Raw genomic sequence first — 27321 nt, 5'->3', positions numbered from 1 at the left:
TAGGAATGATTATGACATTTCCCAGTTCCTTTTTTAAAGCAAAATATGCATTTAACAAATTTTTGTAACCCCACCTAATTATACCCTAAGACACCTTAAATACTCATTGTATTGATTTTATCAAACATTTGAGCATGGCATATAGGACCTTTTAGAGTGCTTAATTCATTGTTTCTTTTTAACATTTACTTATTTTATGTATGTGAGTACACTGTAGCTGTGTTCAGACACACCAGAAGAGGGCATCAGATCCCATTACTGATGGTTGTGAGCCACCATGTGGTTGCTGGGATTTGAACTCAGGACCTCTGGAAGAGCAGCCAGTGCTCTTAACCGCTGAGCCATCTCTCCAGCCCCATTAATACACTTTTTAAAAAATATCTCTATCATTTGAAGCTAGATGTGTCCATTCCTAATGTATTTGGTGGGAAGAGGCAGTTCTTCCACTGGGTCTTGGATTTGTCCAGCACATTATATAAGAAACATGATGAGGCTCAAGACACTGGATGATCAATCCTTGTGAGTGTCTTGTTAGGTGAGCCAGTAAAGTTCCATTCAACCCACCATCACAGTATAGATGAATTTCAGGGATTTTTGTGGTCGATGCTAGTCACCTCACCAAAGACTAGGTAAATCTTTGGCCAGGAAAACACAAGCAAAGTGTTCTGGTTTCATTCTGTTGCTATGACAACTATCATAACCAAAGAAGCAACTTAGAAGAAGAAAGGGTTTATTTGGCTTAGACTTTCGGGTTACAGTCTATTACTGAGGGATATCAGAGTAAGAATTCAAGCAGGAACTTGAAGCAAAATCCATGGAGGAATGCCGCGTACTGGCTCACTCACAAACTCATGCTCAGATAGCTTTCTTATATAGCCTAGGACCACCTGCCCATGGTTAGAGCAGGCCACAATGGGGCTGGGCTTTCCTGCATCAGTAATAACAATCAAGGTAATTCCAGATAGACATATCCACAGGCCAATCTGATCTGAACAGTCCTTCAGTTGAAAATCCCTTCTTAGTTGACTCTAGGCTGTATCAAGTTGACCGTTAAAGATGACTAAAAGACTGTTCCTTGTCAACTTGACATGTGAACCTAACTCTTTTGTTTGTTTGTTTTTGAGACAGATTTTCTCTATAAAGCCTTGGGTGGCCTGGAACTTGCTAGCTATGTAGACTACTCTGGCCTCAAACTTACAGACAACCACTTGTCTCTGCCTTCCAAGCACTAGTATTAACCATGTACACCACTATGTCTAGCTCAAATATATCCCTTTTAAACTGTAACTCTCTATTCCTTTGTTCCAAAGAATTCATGTTAATACCGTATATAAAATACAGTCCAATTTTTTAAAATCCCACATTCTTTTTTTTTAATCCAGCATTTACTGTGCAGTGGGGCATACACCTGTAATCCTAACACTCAGGAGGCAGAGGCAGAGGCAGGAGAATCTCTATGAGTTCTAGGCCTGGTCTACAGGGTGAGTTTCAGGACAGCCAGGGCTACACAGATAAACCCTGTCTTGAATAAAACAAAAAAGAAAAAGAAAACAAAGGGCCTATAGAGATGGCTCAGTGGATAAGAACACTGGTTGTTCTTCCAAAGGACGTGGGTTCAATTCCCAGCACCCACATGACAGTTCACAACTGTCTGTAATTCCAGTTCCAGGGTATCTGAAACCTTCACAAAGACATACTTGCAAGCAAAGCACCGATATAAATTTTAAAAATCAAAACAAAATAAACTAAACCAAAATCTAGCAGTATAGATCTAAATCCTGTAGCCCAATGAGACTCGATTTGAGACTCGATCATTGTGTAGTCTTTTGGTAAGTACTTAGGAACTAGAAATTGGACAGTTCCCTGACAGGCAGACACACAGGCAAAGAGGCCACAGAGATCAATTATAAAGATGGCAAATTTCCAGCTTTTTCCACACCCTCACCGATCTAAGACAAAGACCTGGTAGACTTTTTCTCCTGATAGCAGGGGCTCCTTTTTTACTAACTGGACCAGACTGGTCAAATATCTTCAAGGATAGTCTTTAATATGTTTATTAAACTCTGGGCCTATTAGCTCCCCTTTCTTTGTCTAAGTTGAACAACTCAAAAATAGGGGCGGGAGACCTACCCTATATTATCATAAATGCATGTTTATCTGAGACTGTGGTCAGAGACCCCATTTCAGGTCACTTAAAACTCCCAGCCCAGAGTAAAAAATAATGAATTTGAATTTCAAATTCCTTCTCTGCCCACAGGGACTCTTTTCATGTGTGCCTCCCTCCACCACCACCACCTCTGTCTCTGTCTCTGTCTGTCTTTCTGTGTCTCTGTCTCTCTCTCTGTCTCTCTGTCTCTGTCTCTATCTCTTTCTTGTGTGTGTGAGTGTGTGTCTGTGTGTGTCTGTGTCTGTGTGTGTGTCTGTGTGTGTGACTGTGTGTGTGTCTGTGTGTGTTTATGTGTGTGTGTCTGTGTGTGTATGAGTGTGTTCTGTGTGTGTGTGTGTGTCTGCACTTCTTCAGTTATAGTTAATAAAGTGTGCTAAATGTTGTTGCCTGATGTATCTGAGTCCCTTTTTGTGCCTTTCAATTCTTTAATTGATGGAGAAAATGAACACAGTCAAGACCCCAAGACAGTAACGGTGTCTTAAGTTCTCCAGCTGTTCTATCCACAGCACACACAGCCTATCTTAGGGGCTTAGGCTAGCTCCACTTCACACCTGCCACTGTCCTGGACTAAGGTAAGTGCTCATTGTGTTTCTGCACATAAGGACTAGGCTAGATAAAAACAAGAACTCTGGCCAGATATGGTGGTGCATGTCTTTAACCCAAGCATTTAGTAGACAGAAGCAGGAAATGGATCTCTGTGAATTGGAGGCCAGCCTAGTCTACATAGCAAGTTCCTGGTCAGCAAGAGCTGTCCCTGTGAAACCCTGTCTCAACAAAAACAGAAACATAAAAAAACAAGAGACTAAAGGGAAATGTGGCAGGAAACTTCCTTCTTGAGGAGCAGCAGCAATGACTGGCCATGTAGGGTCAAGGCACTCAGCTTTCAAGAAAGAGTGAAGGGAGGGCATGTACTGGGCAGTTTCTGGCCAACCTGACACACAGCAGGGTCATCTAGGAAAAGGGAACCTCAGTTGAGAAAATTTCCCCCATTATAATGGCCTGTAGGACAATCTCTGGGGCATTTTCTTGTTTAATAATTGATGTGGGAGGACCTAGCCTACTGTGGATGTTGCTTGCTACTCTAGGACAGGTAGGAGGTCCCAGTCCACTGGGCTGTATCACCCTTGGGCAAGGGATTCCGGAGGTACAAAAAAAGCAAGTTGGGCAAGCCAGTAAGCAGCATTTCTCTGTGGTTGCTACTTTAGCTCCTGCCTCCAGGCTCCCTCCAGCTCTGTAGGTCTCTGCCCTGGCTTCCCTTCGTGATGGACTATACATTGTAAGGTAAAATAAACCCTTCTCTCCCCAAATTGGTTTTGTTCAGTATTTTACCACAGCAAGAAAAAGCAAAGTAAAATAGAAACTTGTACCAGTATGGTCACTGCTGTGACAGAGCTGCCCACATTTTGGAAAGGATTGTGGTAAGAGTGTGGAACTTTCAGCTAGAAAAGCTGTTGAGTGGGCATTGCTTAATGGACCTAGGAAGGTAAGACCTTGGAAGGTAGGAATGCTGAGAGAAATGAAAGCGATAACAGCCTGGTTTGTGATGTTTCAGAGGGAAGTTTGAAAATACCTAAAGGGATGAAATAAAACCTTATCTCCTGTGCGGCTAGTTTTTTTTTAACTTAACAGGCTGAGTCATCCTCACCTGACAAAATTCCTCCATCAGACTGCCTGCAGGCAAGTCTGTAGGGCTTTTCCCCCTGATTAATGATTGCTGTGAGAGGGCCCAGCCCATAGTGGACCTTGCCTCCCTGGCCAGGTGGTCCTGGATTCCATAAGAAAGCAGGCTGAGCAAGCCACGGGAGCCAGCCAGTAAGCAGCCTCCAAGGCTTCTGCCTCGGTTCCTGCCTCCAGATTGTTTGCCTTGAGTCTTATCCTGACTTCCCTCACTGTGACCTGAGAATGGTAAGCTGCAATAAAACCTTTCTTCTCCAAGTCAGTGTTAGCCACAGTGTTTTATCACAATTGAACCCCTAAGACGGTTCTGAAGCTGCTTCTCAGTAGAAAGCAAACTAGAACCCAGAAGGACTCCAGAAATGTCTGATATGAAAAGATGGCAGAAATGCCTATGGGGAGCAAGCAGTTAATGTGGGTGAGTTCAATATGCTTGCTTGATTTTTAACTGTCAGTAAGAGCACATTCTGTATGCCAGAAGGCCAAGGGGACAAGCCTTCTGGGCTTGACAAGTACTACTGGGAAATTTAATGATCTGCAGAGTTGGGAGGACTAGTCAACCTCTTTAGTAAGATCTCTGTAACTGTTACAACTTAAGGAGACCCAGTACCAGAGCCAGAGGCAGAATGGATCACCTCCCATAGCCCAGTGAAAGGAAGAGCAAGAAACAGGTCTTTGTCCACCAATGTGTGTTTATGTATACAGATAAACATGAACTAGATCACAGACATTGTCTTAGCTTCTCATCCTAGCTGGAGAAAACCTAGGCACCAGCATTTTTTGAAATTTCCAGTGGTGATGTGACATTAGAATATTCAGTGGGCCTTTAGGATACTACAGAGGTCTGACATGCTCTCCTCATACACTCCCCCACCTGTACCCGCTTGATCCACATCCCACCCTCCAACCCACCCCAATTCACAGCCCACCTTGTATGCTCCATGAGTAGTGCTAGGAAATCTAACAGCCTGTGCAGGTCCATGGGAAGGAAAACCAGGGTTAGAAGTGAAGTCTTGGCACCTTTAGAAGGCATAAGAGGTCTGTTATAAAACCCAGTGAATGGAAGAACATAGAGACTATCCAACCCACCCTGCTACCCCCCATATTAACTGGGTTCCAGACATTTTCTTCACAGTTCCAACCTAGCTGAGAGAAAACTCGGGCAGCAGTATTTTCTAGGCCCTCCAACCACAATGAACCTTCAGGATGTAACAGAGATGTGACTTTTTTATTCTTACCCTCCTAGAACCCCCATGCTACCCCCACCCCCACCCCAGCCATACCTTCCTATCTCTCTCCACTGCGCCCCAGCCCCATTTTCTGTGTTCCTTAAGCACAACTTCAAAATCAAATGGTAAGATAAGTTAAGGTTACCTTAGGTGGCTTGGCTTCATTCTGTTTGGTTTGATTCTGTTTGGTTTAGAAAGACAATCAATATCCCCCACAAGGTTTTAAGATCTTTGTAAAAGAAGAGAGGCCCACTACTTGAAAGAAGAACTATGATCCAAACCTCCACATACACCCCAACAACAACCACATACACCCCAACAACAACCACATACACCCCAACAACAACCACATACACCCCGACAACAACCACATACACCCCGACAACAACCACATACACCCCGACAACAACCACATACACCCCGACAACAACCACATACACCCCGACAACAACCACATACACCCCAACAACAACCAAAAAGTCATGTTTTCTTATCACAATCAAGTGACAGAGAGTGAACATCAGTTATTTCTGGGTCCCTCCAGTGAATGGGAGCCTTCAGGATACTTTAGAGGCCTGACATCTCTAGTCTTATACTCCCCACCTGGCCCCAACACACACTTGACTTGCCCTTCCCCACCACCTTAGCCCTGCCCCAACCTTCTCCAAGTGCCACGTGGGAAAATAATGGTCTATGTTGTAGGTTTGAAGGACAGTCAAGTTCACCAGTAAAGTCTTAGTGTCTTTATAAGGTAAAAACTAGTACCCGCCCCAGCAAAAAACCAGTCCCTCTCCTCCCTAATAGTAACTAGATCACAGATATTTGTGTATCCATCCTAGCTGAGGGAAAATCTAGTATTTTCTAAGTGTTCCAGTGATGTTTATGATACTACAGAGATGTGACTTTCTCCCTAAACTCCCAACCTCTCCCATACTAAACTCCCCTACTCCTCTTCCCAAAGCCAGGTGACCCTTAGGCTTCACAATTACTGCTGGGAAATCTAAATAAAGTCTACACAGGTCTCTGAGAAAGAGTGTCATACTGCACAGTGAGGCCATCTTTGCAAAATAGGGTGTGCCATTACCTGACCCAATATAAGGAAAAGCACAGGACCGGCTGCCCCCTCACAAAATAGTAACCAGAGGACAGTGCTGCAGTTCACTTCTTTAATGACAATACTGGGGGAAGCCAGAGGCAGGCTAGTGGATCTCTGTGAGTTGGGGCCAGTCTAATATACATAGTGAATTCAGATCAAGTGGGGCTACATACTGAGACTCTGTGTGAAGAAAATATTCTCTAGAGAACAGACATTTTTTTGTGCTTCTAGGGTAATTGAAGGAAAAACAGTGCTGCTGTTTTCTAGTATCATCCCTCAGAGGGCATCGATGAGCATTTTGCCTGCTGCTACACAGGTGCCACAGTCTCTTCCTACAGCACACTGTCTCCCTCCAGCACACCATCTCACTTTCCAGTCCCCCAGACCTGTGGGCCACCACACATACACACTGCGCCCTGCCGCTGTTCATCCCTTCCCCCCACTTCCGGCTCAGTACCCAACAAGGACTGCTTGGAAATCTGATGTTCAGTGCAGAGCCACTGGAAAGTCCAATTGTGCAGTGAGTTCTTGCTGGTTTTGTAAGGTAGGAGGATTCAATATTTAATGCACTAAAAGGAAGAATATAGGGCAGCCCACCTCCACGCCTTAACTAGATCAGACATTTTCTTGCTACTTCCCACTGAGCTGAAACCTAGCAGCGGGTGTGTTTGTTCTAAGCCCTCTAATGAGGAAGCACATTAGGGTAGGTACTACCAAAGTGTGCTATTCTCTAGTTCCTGTCCCACCTCTCTGCCCATCACCATCTTTCCCCACTCAACCAACCCCACAGCTCCTGCCACGAACCCCACCCGTTATGTGCTGGTTCCAGCCCCGTGCCCACCCCCACCATCTGCGCTCTTTGAATACTGCTGGGAACTAACGTTCTGTGCCGGTTGATTGATAAGGAAAGTCAAGTTCTGGGAGTTCCGGGACACAGTGAAAGAGGATGTAGGAATGCCTCCTAGACATCAGCCTTTGCTCACATACCCCTAAGCATTTCCACCCTAGTGGAGAGAGAACCCAGACCCCAGCCTTTCCTATGCCCTTAGAGGATAGGGGGATAAGGTATAACAAGTTCTCTTATACTACACCTCCGCAGAACTCGGTGCCTGCTCCCAGCCCTCCTCTCCTCCAGGTCTCATCTCCTACCTACTTCTTCGCAGCCACCGTATCCTTCCTACATTACTGCCAGCTGATCCCACCCAACCTCCTTTTCTACACAAGTGCCGGAAACTGGAAGGGTAGATTGGGAAGGACAAGCTCCACTGCTGGAAAATCTGGTATCTGAACCAGTAAAAGGAAGTACACAGGACCTACTCCCTCATCCCAGTATTGGCTAGATCACAGAGGTTTCTTTAATACTTCTACCCCAGCTGAAGGAAAATGTAGACGTCAGTGTTTTCTAAGACCTTGATGGAAGATAGGCATTTGGGATACTATAGGGGTGTGTCTTCTCTGGTTCTACCCATTCCTAACAGTCGGAGCTCTCCAGACCCCGCCCCCGAACTCTGACCCCACCCCAGTCCTACCCTCCACCCATCACAGGCTTGAAGTTCTGGCCCAAACCCTCGGAACTTCATTCACAGCACCCACCTAGACTTGGGTATCAGCTACACCAACAGGTCTCCCCCGACAGGAGCCGAATCCCGGAGTTATGGCTAAAGAGCAAGACCCCAAGACTTCTGAAGCAGAAAACGGTACAATGGACTTTCCGGAATACGAAGATGAAGAAGAATGGCTTTTCAAAGGTAAAGACCTACTTTTTCTTTTTTTTACAGTTACCGAAAGGAGGAAAGTGACTCCTCTGGGCATGAGTCCAGGGACACTGTTTCTTTCAAATTCCCCAGGGGCAAATGGGAAACCATCTCCTGTCTCCCCAGGTTTTTTATTTCTCATGCCACCTTTCCCTTGATATCTAAGTAACATCATCCTAGGAGCCTTAGTTTTCTCCAAAGCTGTCCCTTTAACTGGAGGTAACCAAAATGATGACCAACACAAACGTTTATGAATGAGCTAACTCATTATTACCTAGTAAACCGTGTGGACCTACAGGTGGGAGACTGTTAGAAAGGATTGTTGGTATAGATTAGAATGTTCCAGTGTGAGCCGGCAGTTACTGTCCTCTTTCTATGTTCTCCTTGAATGTGGGTCATCTGGTATTGCTCCTAGATCAAATTGAAGGAGCTACTCAAGAACAATAACAAAAACCCTATAAACCAAGACATTTAACGTATACTTTGGATTCATTTTTTTCTCCTTAAGAATGTAATCAGGAAAGCTGGCAATGGCGGCACATACCCTTAACCCCAGTGCTCAGGAGGCAAAGGCAGGTGGATCGCTAAGTTCAAGGCCACTCTAGTGTACATAGTGAGTTCCAGGAGAGCCAGGACTGTGCAGAGAAACCCCCGCATTAAAAAAACAAAACAAAACAAGAAACAAAGTGAGTTAGATGTGGTAACATATACCTTTAATGCTAGCCCCTCAGAAGGCAAAGGTAGGCGGATCTCTTTGAATCTGAAGCTAGCCTGCTCTACATAGAGAACTCCAGGCCAGCTAGGTCTATATAGTGAGACCCCCTACCTCAAAACAAACAAAAAACCCAATAAAGTTGCTTAACCTTCCCCCCATAACTTCCCCTCACTGGCCATAAAATCTGCACATTCTTGCTCCTGTATCTAAAACATGGAATAGTACATGTAAGGATATTTTCAAAGTGCTTTGACTTCTAACGTGTTAAATATGAGTTTATTTGCATTTGAGTCTGTGTATGTTTTAATCTTCTTTCTTTTTTCTTCTTCTCTCTCTTGTTTCTTTCAGTTCTGGGAATCAAGCGTAGACCTTCCTCTGATCTGGGCAAGTATTGCACCTTGGAGCCTACCCACCCCTTTGATATTTTTGGTTCTGTTGTTGTTGTCATTTTGGTTTTTATTTATGTTTTGCAAGTCTAGGTCTTTTTTTAAAAAAAGCAACTGTTAAGCCTTCATCAGAAGGAGCGCCAGCAGCTCAGGTTCTTCCCTTAGCATATTTCAAGAATCTAACTTGTTCGCCAAAGTGCCAAGTATGCTCAAATTAATTTAGGGCTAAAGGAATTTTTGCAAGTTTCCTCACATATAATCAAAACAAGAAATGAAAATACTATTTTTCTTTTCTATATATTTTCTATGTATAAATACAAAATTTAAAACACTAAAAAAGTAGTAAAAGACAACTTTACATTTTTTCTTTTTCTTTTATATCCTTGTTAGTTTAAAGGGTGCAAACTCCAACTATTCCATACGTTGTTAACAAAAACCTCTGTTGTGTTTAGTTTCAACAATATCGTTGAGCCTGTAAGGGTCTCCTGCTCCACCCCACTGCAGTTCAAGTCGAAGAGACTTTCCAACCCAATTTCTTCTCCTTCCTACCACCCTTCGCTTCATATGTGCATTTTCACATTTTGTTTTTCATGGTTACAGATGATGCTGATAAGCAGGAAGATGAGCCACTGGGGTAAGTTGTGTAATACTTTATTCACATGGACAGTGGTCATCTTGTGTCAGCAGCCAATTTCCACCCAAGCGAACAAGAAGCACATTCCGCGCTACCTTGCTACATGATTTGATGTACAGCACAGAAATGTACACTTCCATGAGAGTAGTAGCTGCCAGTCTATCTTTTTTCCCCAAGAGAAAAGAGCCTTTGGTCTTCTCAAGGTCTTGAAACTGGTAACTTGCTGTGACTTTAAAAAAAAAAAAAAGTGTTACTGCAATAAGGCTAACATGTTTTCTTTGGATTTTTATTTCTCACACTGTTCTGAAGCCCTTGTTATGAACATAGTAGATAGCAACTTTTCTTTTGTATTCAGTTTTCAGGGGGGATGTTCCCAAGGTCAGGTACATTCTAGTTGCTAAGGCTAGTGAATGAGGCACAGTGTCCCAGAGAACTGATAACTAACTTCCCAGAAACTCTAGGAGAAAATGTAGCCTATTTATCTCAGGCGAACAGAGAGTGGGAACACAAGCACAGCCACACCTATTTGCAGAATCCTGGTCTAGCCTGCCTTGAAAAGTGCACACTCTTCCTTGTGGATGGTCTAGGGTCAAAAATCTCAACATAGTCAAATCATTTAGTGACCACTGACAAATCTGTTTCTGTTATGAATATCAAAATTAGGCTAGTAATTGTGACCTGAACCAAAACCAAGAACAAACTGGATAAAAATTCCAAAACTGAAGCTTTTTAGAGAAAAGCATTTGGGGAACAAAATACATCTATCAGGTAAGCCAATAAAAGTGCAACGATGTTTGGGGCAATTAAACTAGAACAAAAGTATAGTCAAAAAACACATCCACCTCATTATTTTGGTTCTTTAATTTGTCCAATGAAAAAGTTGTTCTTGGTGCCATCCTCCAGCTTTATATCTTGTTCAAGGCATTATTCTGAAGTCAGTCATAGTTCTTCAATCATTTACTTGGTTGTTAGCCCCTGATTTTACTTTAAGTAACAGATTACTACATGGGTTTCTGAATTGCATGCAGTCTAGTGTTCAGACAAATAATTCTCCAGTATTTTTTATTATTCTGACACTTTTCTCTAGCCACACTGAATTTCTTCGCCTGCAAGATATTCTTCAAGAGGACAAAGTCAGCAGTACCAATGATAGCGACACTTGCCGAGCTGTAAGTAGTCCAAGGAAGGCAGAAACACACCAAGATGGGACCCTGAAAAACACAAATGTCAAGGATAGATGAACTCTAAACATGATATAATAGATATGGTGTTGTGTTAGGATAATGATGTCCACTGAAAAATGAACCACACTAAGAATGTATTTAACTGGTGGTCAATTGTTTTCCTCCCATAAATCCTTCTTGGAGTCCTTAAATGGAAATAGATAGGTAGATGCATAGACAGATAAGTACTTAGAGAATATATATAAATTTAAATTTCATATTTTAAAATGGAGCCCATTCAAAACTGACAAGATTTTTTTTGGTCTTACTAAATTAGACATACTTCCTTATACTGATCGCATAAAAATGACATTTATTTATGATAATAACATGTTGAGGGCCAAGGAAATGACTTAGTGAACAAAGGTGCTAGCCATATGTGCCTGGCAAGCCAAGTTGGATCCTCAGAACCCATTGGCAAAAATCAAGATGTGTGGAGCCAGGAAGATGACACAGTGGTGAAGGCGCTTTCCACCAAATCTGAAAAACCCCAGTTTGATCCCTGAGAAGCACCTGATGGAAGGAGAAAACTGACATCTTTAAGTTGTTTTCTCACTTCCACATGAATATACACAAAGACATAGGGAGTAAATTAGTACTTGTAATTTTAAAATATTTTATTTATTTTAGGATTTATTTTCCTCTGTGATTATGTGTGTACAGGAGTGATAGTGCCTTCTGGGACCAGAAGTAAGATCCCCTAGAGTTAGGAGTTATAAGAGCTTGTGAGCTAGCTGTACAGTGTGGGTGCTGGAAATTGAACTCAGGACTTCTGGAATAACAATGACAACTATTAAGTGTTGAGGTAACTGCAGCCCATATTGCATTCATTTTAGAAAGCCTCACTTGAAAATTTTCCAAACAAATCTGGGGGAAAGGTTAGGTCATGGGGCAGGGGGGTAGAACTAGGAGGAGTGGAAGGAGGAGAAATGCAGCCAAAATGTTGTGTATGAGAGAAGAATTTTTTTAAAAATCCAAACAAGGGGTTGGGGATTTAGCTCAGTGGTAGAGTGCTTGCCTAGCAAGCGCAAGGCCCTGGGTCCGGTCCCCAGCTCCAGAAAAAAAAAATCCAAACAAACTGATAATGGAGTGGTAAGGGACTATAAATCAAGTCATATAAAGGACTCATGATGGTGTGACTCATCCTGGAGAGGATTTAGGGCTAATGTAATAGTGAAAAGAATTGGGCTAGAGAGATGGCCCACTGGTTAAGAATGCTGTGACTCTTCCAGAGGACCAAAGTTTGATACCAGCAACAAACATTATCTGGCTTATGACAAACTGTAACTCCAGCCCTAGGAGTAGCCAGTGCCTTTGGTCTCTGTGGGCACCTGCACTCATGTGCACATATCTACATACATGCATATACACACATAATTAAAAATAGATCTATAAAAGTTTGAAGGCCTGTCCTGTTGAAGCAACATTTGTTATAGTAATGGTTCAGAGGAGCTGGATTAGAATAATTGCTTTAAAAGTACAGCAAGTCAGTTCCCTACTAAGCATGTGTATACATATATATACATATATACATTTAGCATAAGAAGAGTTATACATATAAGAATTATTATACATACTTTTTATTTATATAACCCAAGAATTTTCCTTTGTAGTACACAGCATGACTGTACACATAGCAAGTTTTTTCTTGGCTGAATTACTGAAGCACAGTAGTATACAGAAAGAGTAGTAACAGTACTACCTTACTATGTGCCATTCAGCTTCCGGAATCCTGTATATTTTTATTATCATTTTCTTAAGTGTGGGTCTGTGAGAGGGTATTTTAGCCCATATGAAGTTTTTTAAAAAGCCAGATGTGGTACCTTGAATCTGTGACCCCAGCATTCCTATGGTGAGGTGGGAGGCAGAAACAGAATGGTCTAGAAGCTTGTAGGGCAGCTAGCCTGAACTGTGTAGCATGGCAGACACAAGAGTTATCCTGTCTCAGAGAAGGGAGAAGGTGAGAGCCAACCTTGAAAGTTGCCTCAACTCCACACTTCTCTCTCTCTCCTTCTCTCTCTCTCTCTCTCACACACACACACACACACACACACACACACATACACACACACACACACACACACACACACACACACACACACACACACACACACTTTAAAATTTGAACAAGCCACAGCACAGCACAGCCTTGCATGCTTAGACACACTACATAGAGTTTTAACACTATGCCTTGGGGTAGAGGTTGCCAGCAAAAGGAATGTAAATGTGAAAAATTGTGATATTAGATGAACAATGCAGAGAATGTGTGCTTAAAGTTTGAGAGCTGAAACAAGAATGTAAGAGGTTCAAACTCAGCTGGGAAAATACATACCAGGTGACAAATTGTTCACCTCTCTGTGCATGTCTGAAATGACCAGAATGCAATTAAAGTGTTGATTTAAGTATAAGTAGGTGAATTTGTGAATATAGAATACATGAAAATTGAGGATTTACTTCCAACATAGTGATTCTTTCCAAGTAGCTACTATATGCCTGCCTTGAAGCCAGGACACTGACCCTGGGGAGCTAATGTGAATGAGACCTGGACAGATATACACCCCCCACCTTTCTTTCCTTATTTATTTCTGAGACAGGGTCTCACTATGCAACTTACTATGGTAGACCTGGCTGGCCACAAACTCACAGAGATCTGGTTGCCTCTGCCTCCTGAGGGCTGATGGGATTAAAAACTGGGCCTTTCTCTGAATCCTTCAATGGGGGTCCCGTTGTTCTCACTCAGTTCAGTGGTTTGCTGCTGGCATTCACCTATGTATTTGCCAGAGAAAGGACTGAAAGAGCTTGAAGGAGCCTCGAGACCTATATGAACAACAATGCCAAGCAACCAGGAGCTTCCAGGACCAAGCCACTACCCAAAGACTATACATGGACTGGACCCTGCCCTGACCTCATAGGTAGCAATGAATATCCTAGTAAGAGCACCAGTGGAAGGGGGAAGCCCTGGGTCCTGTTAAGACTGAACCCCAGTGAACTAGACTGTCGGGGAGGGCGGCAATGGGGGAGGGTGGAGGGAACACCCATAAGGAATGGGAGGGGAGGGTTAGATGTTGGCTGAAACCGAAATGTAAATAAGAAATGCCCCAATTTAATAAAGATGGAGGGAAAAAAAATTGGGCCTTGAGCCCTCAGTCCTGCCTCCACCTCACATGTGTTAGGACTGCAGATGTGCATCTCCACATTCAGATTTCCTTTTGGGGTTTTGAAAGAAAACAAATGTAAGCAGTAATAAAAGTCAATTGAGGATTATAGTCAGCAACAAAAGTCACTAGAATATTCTAGAACCAACTCAAATTCCTTCAGGGTATTCACAGTGTTTTCATTAATGTGAGCATCTACCATTACAAGAACACTGTACCCAAGGTCCATTTTCAATCAAGGTATTCACACTAATGATCTTGATGTGGGACAGAGTAGTAGTCCAGTTATAAGGTACAACTGTTTAGTGTTTTGTCCCAACCTTTCCCTTTCATCAGTTAAGAATTATCAACTGTAGGGTTAACATTAAGACAAAAGTTCTCCTTTGATGGCCAAAAATTATCTACTTCATTTTGATATTCCCCTGTGTCTTTATCACTCCATAGGCATATACCGAAGAAAATGATGAGGCCAGTCACAGTGACAGCGACGTTGACGATAATGTGAACGTCATCATTGGTGACATTAAAGCAAACTCCTCCATGTATATGTATGTATCTTAAGTGTCCTTGGGTTGCAAGACATCCAGAGAGGAGAAATACAATAGGAGTTGACTCTCCATTAATTGTGCTTAGTCTTATCCTTGGTATCAGTTGAGAAGAAATGTACGAAGGTGATGGAGTCTGTAGTGATGTAGGTTGTAGTGATCTGGCCTAGTTCCCAGGCAGCTGCAACATGCTGCTGTTCCTTCGTGAGATACATTGTTTGTTTTTATCTACTCTGTTTTATGTGTGCCTTTTCCCACAGATGATTTTTTTTGGTATGAAATTATTTAGATTTTGCTTTTGTGGGCATGGTCTCTTTTTTTTAGGAAGTGGAGTTCAAAGAGTAAAAGAGAGACCATGAGTCTATTTTTTTACTAATGCAGCTTTGTTGAGTACAAGCAATGTCCAAGAAAAGACCTTTCGTGTTCTGCCTTTTCAGTACTGTTATTTGTCATGTACTGCTGGAGGCACACATTCGAGGTCTGCCTTTTTCCTTTAAAATGGAGAAATAGTCAGATTAGATAGTGCACACCTTTCATTCGAGCACTTGGGTGGTAAAGCAGGAGAATCTCGAAGTTCTAGGCCAACCTGCTCCACATAGTCGCTTCCACTTGCCTCTGACTCCCAGAGTGCTGATGGAGTAAAGGCTGGCCTTGGGCTCCCCATCAGTCCTGCTTCCACCTCACTAGTGCTGGGACTGCACATTAAGATTTCTTTTTGAGAACTATGTAGAGAGTGATCTACATAGTGGCTTCCGGGCTGGTTAGGACTACATAGTAAGAGCCTGTCTCAAAGAAGGTGAGGGTCACTAGCCTGTCTTAGTTCAAATATACGGGTCCACTTTTATGTGTGCATGAATGACTTCAGGTTCGTTGTTGAATTTAGCTCTATTGACAATTGATTATCGTATCTCCATATTCTAGGAGATGCTCACTAATCTGAAACCTTGCAAGCTGACCAAGACCGGAAAACTAACTGAATCAGGTATCTCTTTGTCCTTGGATTGTTATTGAAGTCACACATTGCATCCTTGCAGCCTGACATACATACGGGAATTTAAAGGCATTATAAGCCAGGTGTAATGGTACAGCTTTAAGCCCAGCACCCAGCACTCAGAAAAGGCAGACAGACAAGTACCAGAGTTCAACAGCATGGTCTACATGGCAAGTTCCAGGCAAGCTAGGGCTAAATAGTGAGACCTACCAAATAAATAGCTAAGCACATACTAAATAAGACAGTCAAGGGATAAGCAGGATGTAGCTTGCTAGGTATAGTACTTGCCTTGCACAAATGAAGCCCTTGGTTGGAGTCCTTAGTACTGCAAAAGCAGAGCATAATGTAACTCTAGTATCCAGGAGACAGAAGGCACCCTATCCCATTCCAAGGATGGTCTAGGCAGCCAAAGAACATCAAGGGTAAGGAAGAGACACAAATGGTCATTGTTCCCATGGATTGCACTGTACTTTGGCCACAAGGGAGGACTCCAGCTCAAGGTCTATCCCTGGTGATAAAGCTCCGTTCCCACTCAGACATCCGCAGATAAGCACTCCTCCCCTCTCCTTGGTTACAAACCAAATTCAAGGCTCTGCAATCTGGCCAAGGAGGAGCCCCAGCAGGCTGCTTCAGCCAATATCACTTGTAGGGACCAGATTGGGAATAATAGTTACGAAGAAAAAAAGGAAATGAGAACTGGTTGGAACTGGGAGGATCTGAAGTTTATAGGGTCCTGATGTTTAGACCACACTAAGCTGCACTGCTACCCCTAAAGCGAGGATCCCTGAGGCTTCAATCATAACAATAATGCATAGTGAAGGAGTAGGCGCTAGGGAAGAGCTGAACAGCCAACCCCGAGTCAGGCCTGCTTCTAGAATCCTACCTCAGGCTCTGACTTTCCAGAACAATTGAGCTCTGAAATACAGAATAGACCCACTGACCCACACATTCCCCATGTTCTGAGTAGGTAAAACGGAGGAAAAAAAATAGTGTCTCCTATAAAGAATTAAACCATGTGACTAGAGAGATGGCTCACTAGTTAGAGCTCATATTGCTCACAGAGGAGAACCTAAATTTGGTCCCCAGCATCCGGTGGCTGGGTTGCTTATAATCACCCTCAGCCCAGGAGACCCAACTCCCCTGGCCTCTGTAGGCACTAGCACTTACAGAAATTTCTAATCCCAATTTGGGGTTTTTTTTTTTTTTTTTCGAGTTAGACCAACTAGGGCCTTGGCTTTAGGCAAGCGCCTACCACTGAGCTAAACCTCAACCCCCAATTTGGGGTTTTTAACCCTACCTTTTTTGATTAGTTTTTAAAAAAAACACAACTTTTATTACTTCCAATAAATCTTAAAACAGCACAAGAGCTGGGCAGATATAGCACTCATGTGTACCCACACAGACATACATAATTTTTAAAATAATAAAACACCATGAACATTTTCCTGGGAAGAAGTGAGGCAAATAGTTATTGGCTAAGCTTGGCATTAGGTAGAACTGATCTTTAGTAGTTAAATAAATGTGATTTCTTTTATCATATGTTTGTCTTAAAAGTAAAAGTCACATTTCACACCATGAAAAGGATTTTATAGTTTCTGTAGTGCCTTATTCTTTTTCCCATCATTAGAAGTAGAATTTACAAAAGCAAACCAATGACAACATCCATAGGTAATGAAGGAAACAGATATTTAACTGTTTATTATTTCATGTATTGGCTCATACTCTTACATACATGCACATGCATAGGTTTGACAACTGCATCTCCAGCTCCATATTGCTTTTCACTCACGCATCTAATACATCTGAATGACTAATGTTTGGCCCTTAATAGAAACAATCAGCTGGATGGTGGTGGCACACACCTTTAATCCCAGTTCTTAGGAGGTAGAGGCAGGCTGTGAGTTTGAGGCCAGCCTCCTCTACAAAGCAGGTTCCAGGACAGCCAGGGCTATTACACAGAAAAACCTTGTCTAAAAACAAACAAACAAATAAACAAACAAAACAACAACCAAAAAGAACATCCTAGCAAAAAACAGAGAGAGAATACTCAGCAAGACTTGGTAGTCCTTGGAAGGTCCCTTTTCTAAAGGTGTGCACGAGCCAAGGGAGGCATTACTGAAAAATAGAGAATAATTGAAAACCTTTCTTCCACAGACAATGCCATGTACCCAACTGATTAAACAAGCAAGGATCTGAAACGTGTCACCATCACCTATCCTTATTGGCCTCATGCATTATAAATTAAATGGTGATGGGAAATAAACCCTTGTTTTAAAGAAAATGACATCATCTCTACACACCAACCTAAAAGCAAATCTATACCAAACTGCTACAACAAATGGAGAGTACTTAATTTGAGACCTGACTGTTTCGAAAGTTGGAAATCCTAACATTCTAAGGTCATCTACAAGCCAATTAGTGGAATTTGTTGCTTTTGGAAGGTTGAATAAAATTTGCTTGAAACCTTTATGTTTTGGTGTGACTGTTTCAAAGACAACCCCTTCCTTTGTCATGCTAATTATGCTAATTACCTCCGTTATTTTCTTTTCCTTTCTCTCCCTTCCTTTCCTTTTCTTCCCTTGTTTGGTTTGTTTTGCTTGATTGGTTAGTTTGTTTTTAGAGACAAGGTTTCTCATAGGCTCTGGCTGTCCTGGGCTCTATAGGCCAGGACACTTCATAGACCAGGATCTGTCTACCCTGCCTCCAGAGGCAGGGGATTAAAGGCATGCATCTTCACGGATCAGCTTTTTTTTCCTTTTCTAAAATGTAGTTTGGATGTTGGCTCATGCCTTTAATCCTAGCAGTCCAGAGGCAAAAAGCCTGTGGATCTTTTGTTAAAAGCCAGCCTGTTTCTACATAGTGAGCCCAGTCCAGGGGCTGCAGAGTGAGATCCTGTCTTAAAATGAGCTTTAATTATTTTATTTTGGTTCTTTTTTTTTTTTTTTTTTTTTTCGGAGCTGGGGGACTGAACTCAGGCCTTGCGCCTTCTAAAGCGCCTACCACTGAGCTAAACCCCAACCCAACTTTTTAATTACTTTTAATTGAGTAGATTAATTTCTTATATTTTCTGCTGCTTTGTTAAGTATGCTGAGAACACAAACAATACAACAATGTGAAAAACAAAACTATTGAAGATTGAACAGTTAGCTCCAGTGTGCAATTTTTTATTTGCAAAGATTTTTTTTTTTGGTTCTTTTTTTTTTTTTCGAGCTGGGACCGAAACCCAGGCCTTGCGCTTTCCAGGCAAGTGCTCTACCACTGAGCTAAATCCCCAACCCCAAGATTTTTATAAGAAAGATTTAATTTTAAAAAAGAAGATACTTTTAAGAAGTTTGAAAAATATTTAAGAATATATTGCAATCACTTTTGCCTTACTAAGAGAAGTAATTTTTCCAACTCGTCACCAATTAAAACTGGAAATCACAGCGTTGTTTTACAATAACATTCAAACACCTAGACTTTAAAAATGAATAAGTTGGTGGGAGAAATTACAGAGTGAACTACCACAGTTGGTGACTGAACCAGTGAAGGGATCACAATATTTGTAGAATTCCAAATTTTTTAAATTGTATTTATTTTTATTCCATGTGCACTGATGTTTCCTGCCTGCATATCTCAGATGGTAGGGGATCCTTTAGAGCTGGAGTTACAGACAACTGGGATCTGTTAGGTGGGTGCTGGAAATTGAACCTGGGTCCTATGGACTTGAAGAGCAGCCAGTGCTCTAACCCTAAGCCATCTCTCTAGCCCCAGAATTCCTAAACTTTTAAATACCCATATAGTAGATCTATGATTCTGTTGCATACAAACAAGACAGTGGGGAGAGAGCTTTTTATTGTTTGGTCGGCAGTTAAACAGTCAACAGCTGGTTTAGGGGTGGGAGGAGTGGGGCTTAAGCTGTTCTAAACCAAGTAATTGTTCCATACATTTGGTTTTTTAAACTCTGGACTGAGAGCTCTTGCCTACATGTTACAGTTAAATCTCCTTGGGTAGAGTATGTCTGGCCCCTTTTCCTGAATCAGAAAAACAGCCGTGGAACGAAGTAAACACCAGTTTTTCTACTTCCTCCCTCTCTCACTTTGCAATCTTTCTATTGTTCCACCTGTCTGGGGATCATACTCAGCAGCTGCCTGTGATGCAGAAGAAAACTTGAATGCTACAATTGGTGCAGAAAGGATTTACTACTGGACTTGCTTAGGGGACATTAATGCACACAAGCAGAATTTAGCAAGGAGCTGCTGCCCAAAACACCTGAAAGGTTAAGTTATTCAACTGGGCTTGTTAAAGAAAAGGGACTTAGCATCCCTAGGACTGGGAATGTTTATTTACCAGAAGTGTAGGCTCCACCCCACAACAATGGAGATAATTTAGGAACTCAGCCTTCAGTCTCTATCCTAAGAGGCTGTGTCCGGGTTTAGTAACCCACATGTTACTAGAGAACAGCTGATACAAGGTGGGCCTGGGCACATGCAGCAGCCCAGGCAGCAACCTGAAAAAAAATAAATTTGTGGGTGTCTGCAGTCCTAACTCTAGCCTCAGGCACACAATAATGCATAAGCTGTCGAGTTGTGGACTAGCTTCACCTAAGTTTCCAGGGGTTCCGCCATGAGCTTTGAGAGTCAAGCAGAGAACCAGAGTAAGGTTGATATAAAGTCTCTACCAGCACAGTGCTTAGTGACTTTTGCCCAGAGAATAGACCCCCAACTAGAGCAATGCCCAAAAGAACTATGAAAGTACTGCTCTCAGTTATGACCCCAGAGCTATAGAGCCACCAATATGCTAAAACAGCCTGGGAGAGGGCAAGCAACTGGTTCTAACTGACAAGAAGTGCTGGGTTAGCTGTGCCTAGCAAGCCATGCTCTAGAGCTCTGTGGGACCCAAAACAGCACCTGTGTGTCTAGAAGGCAGAACTTGGATCCAAAGTTTGCTCTTGTTTTAAGATAAAGTATCTCCCTGTTGGGATGCTGTTCTTCGGGGACTTAATATTCAGTCCCCAGGAGTCTCAAAATTGCCTGTAACTCTACCTCCAAGGGGTTCAGTACTTCTTCTGGCACCGCCCAGCAACCCACCCCTGCACTATAAACAAAAAAAAAAATCTTAAAAAAAAAAATTTATAGGGTTGGGGATTTAGCTCAGTGGTAGAGCGCTTGCCTAGCAAACCAGAAGGCCCTGGGTCTGGTCCCCAGCTCCCAAAAAAAGAAAAAAAAATATTTATAAAGAGAGGGGAGAGAGCAAAAAAGGCATCTAGACTCCAGATCCCTCCTAGAGGAATATGTTGGTGGTACATACCTTTAATCCCAGCAGCCAGAAGGCAGAGACGGTAGGTGAATTTGATTTACCTAATGAATTCAAAGCTTTTAGGGCTACTTAGTGAGAGACTGTCTCAAACCAAGCAACAACAAAACCTTTCCCCGTTGGGAGGAGCTGATGGTACCCCACCCTCCCAGGGGGGTCCACAAACAGTTATTATAGTGGTGAGAAAGGAGAGAGAAATCTGGGAGTGTATGATCACTTGTAGGAGTCCATTCTACAAATAATCCCTCACCCAAGACTCTGAAAGCAACTATGATGAAACTTTTTGATCGTCGCATGCACACACAGAAGGAAACTATTAGTTCTGTCATGTCTGGGGCTTATTTTGTGTAATTATCCCTTTCTTCTGTCCTATTTCTGACTTTGGAATAAGTATGTCTACCCAATGTCTGTCTCAGAGTTGTAGTTTTAGGTTTTATAAAATTACTTTTTTGCTTGTTATTAGTAGTATGTTTGCATGCACGTGGCATGAGGAGGGTGATCAGATGATGGCACAGCTTTTGGTCCTACCACACCAGGAGTCAGAGTCAGGAGGATCTTTGTGAGTTCGAGGCCAGCCTGGTCATAGAGTTCTAGGACAGCTGAGAAACCTTGTGTCGAAAAACAAAACAAACAACAACAAAAAGCTAAGTCCTTTTGGATGTAATTGTAATGCCTTCATGAATTGATTACTGTCCCTGTCTTGTAAGAACAGCTAACAGGACACATGGTAGTATCTTTTGCTCTTCCATTTCTTCTGTCTGTGAGAGCAGCAACCAAGCCTGTTATCTTAGAAACAAGGATGGTTTGTATGTTCTCAAACCTGTTATCACTTCTAACTAAAACTTCCTACCTTCTTAGCACATGTGGAAAAGTCTATTTATAAATTACCATTCTGGGCATTTTTCTTAGCAGTAATTAACAGACTACAATACAGCAGATATCTGAATTTCTTTCTTTTAAGTGTAACTAATAATTTCATTGACTGCTAATCACACCTTGTTTATCCATTCATCCATTAATGGGACCCAATGGGTTCGGGTCCAAATTTTCAATTTTAGGTCTGTAAACTTTTTAGATGAATTAAAGAACTGAATAAAAGTCCTAGCTAAGAAAAATGTGAAGAAAATGCTATTATGTGTTAATGACTAACTATATGTCAAAATAAAGGGTAGTAAATACAAATTCACTTATTTAAAAGAATTTTAATTGTATATATTTAAAGCAGTACTGTTGTCCTTCTTATTATGTACATAGTGAATTGATTACTAGGGGTAAGATAATTCACAGAGGCATCTGAGGACACACACAGTAGGAGGGCCACACATGATCTACTGAGCAAGTTTCAAGAGAATAATATAGAGGTGGAGAGGGTTAGTACTGACTGCTTCCTCATAAAGGACCAGGCTTTTGGTTTCTAACAACACATGGTTCACAATCATCTATAACTCCAGTCCCAGGAGATACCATTCTATTCTGTCCTTTTCTCATTGGAGCACTAAGACATATGAGGTGCATAAATACATGCAGGCAAAAACACCCATACACAGAAAAGTAAAACCTTTTTTTTTTTCCCGAGCTGGGGATCAACCCAGGGCCTTGGCGCTGCATAGCAGTGCTCTTACCACTGAGCTAAATCCCCAAACCTCCCGCTCTACTTTTAAAGATGCAGATTTCTTTCCTCTCCTCTTCCTGGAGAAGCGTTACAAGATTTACAGCTCATTTCCCTCCAAACCTCTTCAGGTTTAACAAGGTGGTCCTTAGTCCCTCCAAAAATCTTTTTTAAGAAAATTTATCAAGAGATTCAGAACCATGAAAGGTTCCCAAGTTCCTGGTAGCATGAAGAACAAGGTGGGAACACGGACCCGTGGAGAAAAATGGCTGTAAAATACATGTAAAAATCTCATCACTGAGAGGCAGGCACAAGAAGGTCTTTGGGGGTTCATGAGACAGTCAGTCTAGCCTCACATGGGTGAAAGTTGTTTCAGGGGTTCAGTAACAACCCTTCTACACACACAGACACAGACACGCACACACACATACATACACACACACACACACTATACAGACTAAGAGAAGGAGGGAGAGAGTCTAGTAAGAGGAGTGGAGGAGGCAGGGCAGAAGCAGATTGGTCTTGAGCCTTTTAGGCCAGGTCTCTGCAAGGTGACAAGGGAGGTGACTGGGACTAGGAGGGAAATGGAATTTCCCACTTGGATTCTAAGGAAGAAACCACAGGGTGGTGGCGCAGGAGACAGAGGCAGGCAGATCTCTGAGTTCAAGGGCAGCTTGGTCTACACAGAAAGAGTTCATGTCAGCTAGGGTTGCACAGGGGACTTGTCAAAAGAGAAGTAAAACCTTAAAAAGGATCTAGGACTGGTGAGATGGCTCTGTGAGTCTGCGGGTTAAGAGGAACACCTCCATTGTTGGTGGGATTGCAGACTGGTACAACCATTCTGGAAATCAGTCTGGAGGTTCCTCAGAAAATTGGACATTGAACTGCCTTGTGGATCCAGCTATACCTCTCTTGGGCATATAATCCCCAAAGATGCCCCACCATATAAAAAAAAGACAGGCGTCCAATGTTCATAGCAGCCTTTATTTATAATAGCCAGAAGCTGAAAGAACCCAGATGCCCTTCAACAGAGGAATGGATACAGAAAATGGTACATTTACACAATGGAATACTATCAGCTATCAATAAAAAAAATGACTTTATGAAATTAGGAAAAATGGATGAAACTGGAAAATATCATCCTGAGTGAGGCAACACAATCACATGAAAAACACACATGATATACACTCATTGATAAGTGGATATTAGTCCACATGCCTCGAATTAATTTAGGTGCACAGAATACATGAAATTCAAGAAGGATGACCAAAATGTAATGATCCACTCTTCTTTAAAAGGGGAACAAGAATACCCTTTGGGGAGGGAATAGGGAGGCAAAGTTTAGAACAGAGGCAGAAGGGAACATCTATTCAGAGCCTGCCCTACATGGGGGCCCATACATACAGCCACCAAAACTAGATAAGATGGATGAAGCAAAAGAAGTGCAGATGACAGAACCGGATGTAGATCTCTCCTGAGAGACACACCCAGAATACATCAAATACATAGGCGAAGGCCAAAGCAGCAAAACCACTGAACTGGAGAATGGACCCCATTGAAGCAAATCAGAGAAAGGATGAAAGCTTGAAGGCCTTGAGACCCCATATGAACAACAATGCAAAGGCAACCAGAGCTCTAGACCAAGCCACTCACCCAAAGACTATACATGGACTGACCCTGGGCTCTAACCTCATAGGCAGCAATGAATATTCTAGTAAGAGCACCAGTGGAAGGGGAAGCCCTGGGTCTGCTAAGACTGAACCCCAGTGAACTAGACTGTTGGGGGAGGGCAATGGGTAAAGGATGGGGAGGGGAACACCCATAAGGAAATGGGAGGGGGAGGGTTAGGGGATATTGGCTCGAAACCGGGAAAGGGAAAAATTGAAATGTAAATAAGAAATACCGAGTTAATAAAGATGGAGGGAAAAAAGAGATATTAGAACTATAGTTTTAGTAATAACCAAGATGTGAGCTGGAAAAATAGTATTATTTGCACTTACACTTTGTTATTTCTAATGACTTATGTGATACCTAGTCACGTGATAGTGAGGCATGACATTTTTTATGATATGAAAGTGTGTGAAAGGACCAGAGGTATAAGGATCACTGCACAAAAAATCCCTCAAATAGTCAGCAGAATATTTTCTTCAACATAAGCATTTGTAGGTTTTGGTGAGTGTGTATTTACTGAAGATTTCAGAACGTATCATTCCCCAGCAAAAAAAGAGAAATTTAATGGAGTTGGGACTTCAAATGAAACACTGTCTTCTATGGAATAGAAAGTTGCACAAATGAAAAGACGAGTCACAAATGTAAAAAATATGAGAAAAATATATCTCAGTGTAAAAAAATCACTGACTGCTGTTCCAGGTCCTGAGTTCAATTCCACCACCCACATGGTGCCCTCACAACCATCTGTCATGAGATCTGATGCCCTTCTGGTGTGTTTGAAGACTACACTGTACTTATAGGCCAAATAAACAAATTTTTAAAAAAATAAAAAGGATCTAATATGGTATCATTAATTGTGTACTGTGTTATATATTATTAAATCTGGGTGAAACTTATTCATCTTCCATATCGGCTATATTATCTTTTAATTACTATACTATTTGTATACACTACAGATTTCTTATTGGCTATTTCCATAATGCATATAATGTAATTTGATCATATTTACCCCTATTATTCTTTTCTTATCCCTCCCATTTTCCCCCAATAGTTTGGTAAAACCATTCCAGAAAACCAATAAGAAGTCCTAGACTGTTTAAGCAATGCTCTCTGTTACTTGAGGTATACCATGGCTATACTGCCACAGCCAACCCTCGGCAATGCTCAATATAAAAGACCACTCATCTCTACCTTAACCTCGAGATTCACTTCTACATTATCCCCAGGTAGTCTTGGGTTGGTGACCATTGAAACTGCTTGGTTCTACATTCAATTGGTCTATCGCTGAGCATTTGATAGAGTGGCAGACAATATCTTCAAACACTTACTTACCTTCCATTTCCTGGCACTGATGGAAAAATGGTAAATTCCTGGACTTTAGCTCAACATTGCAACAGTTCAGAAGTTTCCAGCTAACTAACTATGGTTAGTGATAAACAGCTCACTTTTACATTATTTTGAATTGAGCAAAATATCTTTTAAAATGAAGCTGCCAGTATAAAGGAGTGAGGAAGATGGATCTTTCTGAGTTCCAGGCCAGCTGAGGCTTTATTGTGACACTTACCCTCAAAAAAAAAATAGCTAATAGATAAAAACATACCTTTTTAGGGTTGGGGGATTTAGCTCAGAGTGGTAGAGTTGTTCAGCAAGCACAAGTCCCTGGTTCGGGTCCTCAGTCTCAAAAAACAAACAAACAAACAAAAACCAAAAAAAAAACCATGCCTTTAAAAAATATTAAAAGAGAGGTAGGCTAGCCCCAGTGTGGATCCTGCTCACAAGGTCCCAAGATGAGCAGCAGCAGGCTCAGCTAAGGCCCCACAGTGAAGCAGGAGCTCCTGCAAGCCATTGTAGCTGGCCATCCATCTCTTACTCCTGGGATTAGGGTGCCCTCTGAGAAGATGGCATGCGGGTGCCTGGTATCCAAGCCTTCAGCCCACCTGAGAGTCTCACAGTGACCCTACAGCAAGGAACTGTCAAGAAGTCACTTCAAAGATGCGGAAGGCAGGAATCAAATCCACCATCGCAATAGAAAAGTTCTTGCAGAAAGTGGAGGAAATTGTGGCAAAGAATGCTCGGGCGGAAATAGATTACAGTGACGCCTCCATGAGTTCAGAGACCCTCTGATGGACACCCTGATGACTGATCCCATGAGACGTCTTCTGGTACCATCATGGACCCGCTCTATCATCCTGTGGCATCTGCTCAACTCCCCCACCATTCTTTCAACCGCCAGATGGGACTGAGAGCACGCTGGAGCCAGTGCCAGAGCTAAAGGAATAGATTCAGGCCTGGATGAGAGAGAAGCAGCAGTGACCACTAAGCCGCCCCATCCCATCCGGCCCTCAGCTGGAAGCCGCCAGCCAGCCAGCCATGGCCAAAGCCAGTCCGCCTCGGCTGCTTCCCAACCAGATGTGAGATCCTGAGAGCCCACCCAGTGACCAAGCAGTGGAGATGGAGGGACATGACAGAAGAGTGATTCCTGTACATATATTATAAGACAACAGCCGCTTTGAGACGAATTTTCCATGGCTTGTAGTAGTAGCCGCCTTTCGCCTGGTCGCCCTGGAAGGCAGTATGGAAGTGTTTAGTGCTGAGTGGGTCTGGGCAGCCCTGAGCTTATGTTTTGTTTTTTTTTTTTGTTTGTTTGTTTTTGTTCTTTTTTTTTCCCTGATGTCACTATAGAGAACTCGGACATTTGTTGCTAAAGAATCTCCCTCCCGGGTTGTGGGATTTAGCCTGTAGAGGTTTCTGTTTAGTAGGGCTTGTTAACGTCCCCAGCTCCGGAAAAAAAAAAAAAAAAAGAACCCTCCTCACCCACTTGCACTGTTGTGGGATTTTTTAAAGAGGAAATAAGACCCAGACTCCTTTTCCCCGGCCCTAAAACATGCATTCTGTGAGGTAACTGTGCTCACAGGAAGCAAGTTAACTCAGATCGATTTTTTTTTTTTTTGGTTCTTTTTTCGAGCTGGAAATTGAACCTAGGCCTTTGCGCTTTCCCAGGCAAAGTGCCTACCACTGAGCCAAATCCCCAACCCCCGTATTTTTATATCATAGCTCACAGACTTGTTTTTTAATTGGTGTTAGATGACATGATTAATAAAAAAGGCAAGATATTTTCATAATTTGAAGTTCAGGTTTTTTTTTTCTTTTGAAATAGCCCTTTACATTTTTTTATTA

At 42.3% G+C, this 27321-nt stretch overlaps 1 protein-coding gene across 1 annotated transcript; it reads left to right on the top strand.

Moving 5' to 3' along the window:
* Positions 1-7772: 7772 nt before the first annotated feature.
* On the top strand, positions 7773-14594 carry LOC116887977 (testis-specific protein TSX). Its single transcript, XM_032889415.1, has 5 exons — positions 7773-7914; positions 8984-9019; positions 9622-9655; positions 10743-10824; positions 14478-14594. The coding sequence occupies exons 1-5, from the start codon at positions 7821-7823 to the stop codon at positions 14592-14594; spliced, it is 363 nt and encodes a 120-aa protein (XP_032745306.1). The 5' UTR covers positions 7773-7820.
* The last annotated feature ends 12727 nt before the right edge of the window (positions 14595-27321 follow it).

The sequence above is a fragment of the Rattus rattus genome, chromosome X (assembly GCF_011064425.1).
Source record: "Rattus rattus isolate New Zealand chromosome X, Rrattus_CSIRO_v1, whole genome shotgun sequence".
Taxonomy (NCBI): Eukaryota; Metazoa; Chordata; class Mammalia; order Rodentia; family Muridae; genus Rattus; species Rattus rattus.
This window is presented reverse-complemented; position numbering and strand designations above follow the sequence as displayed.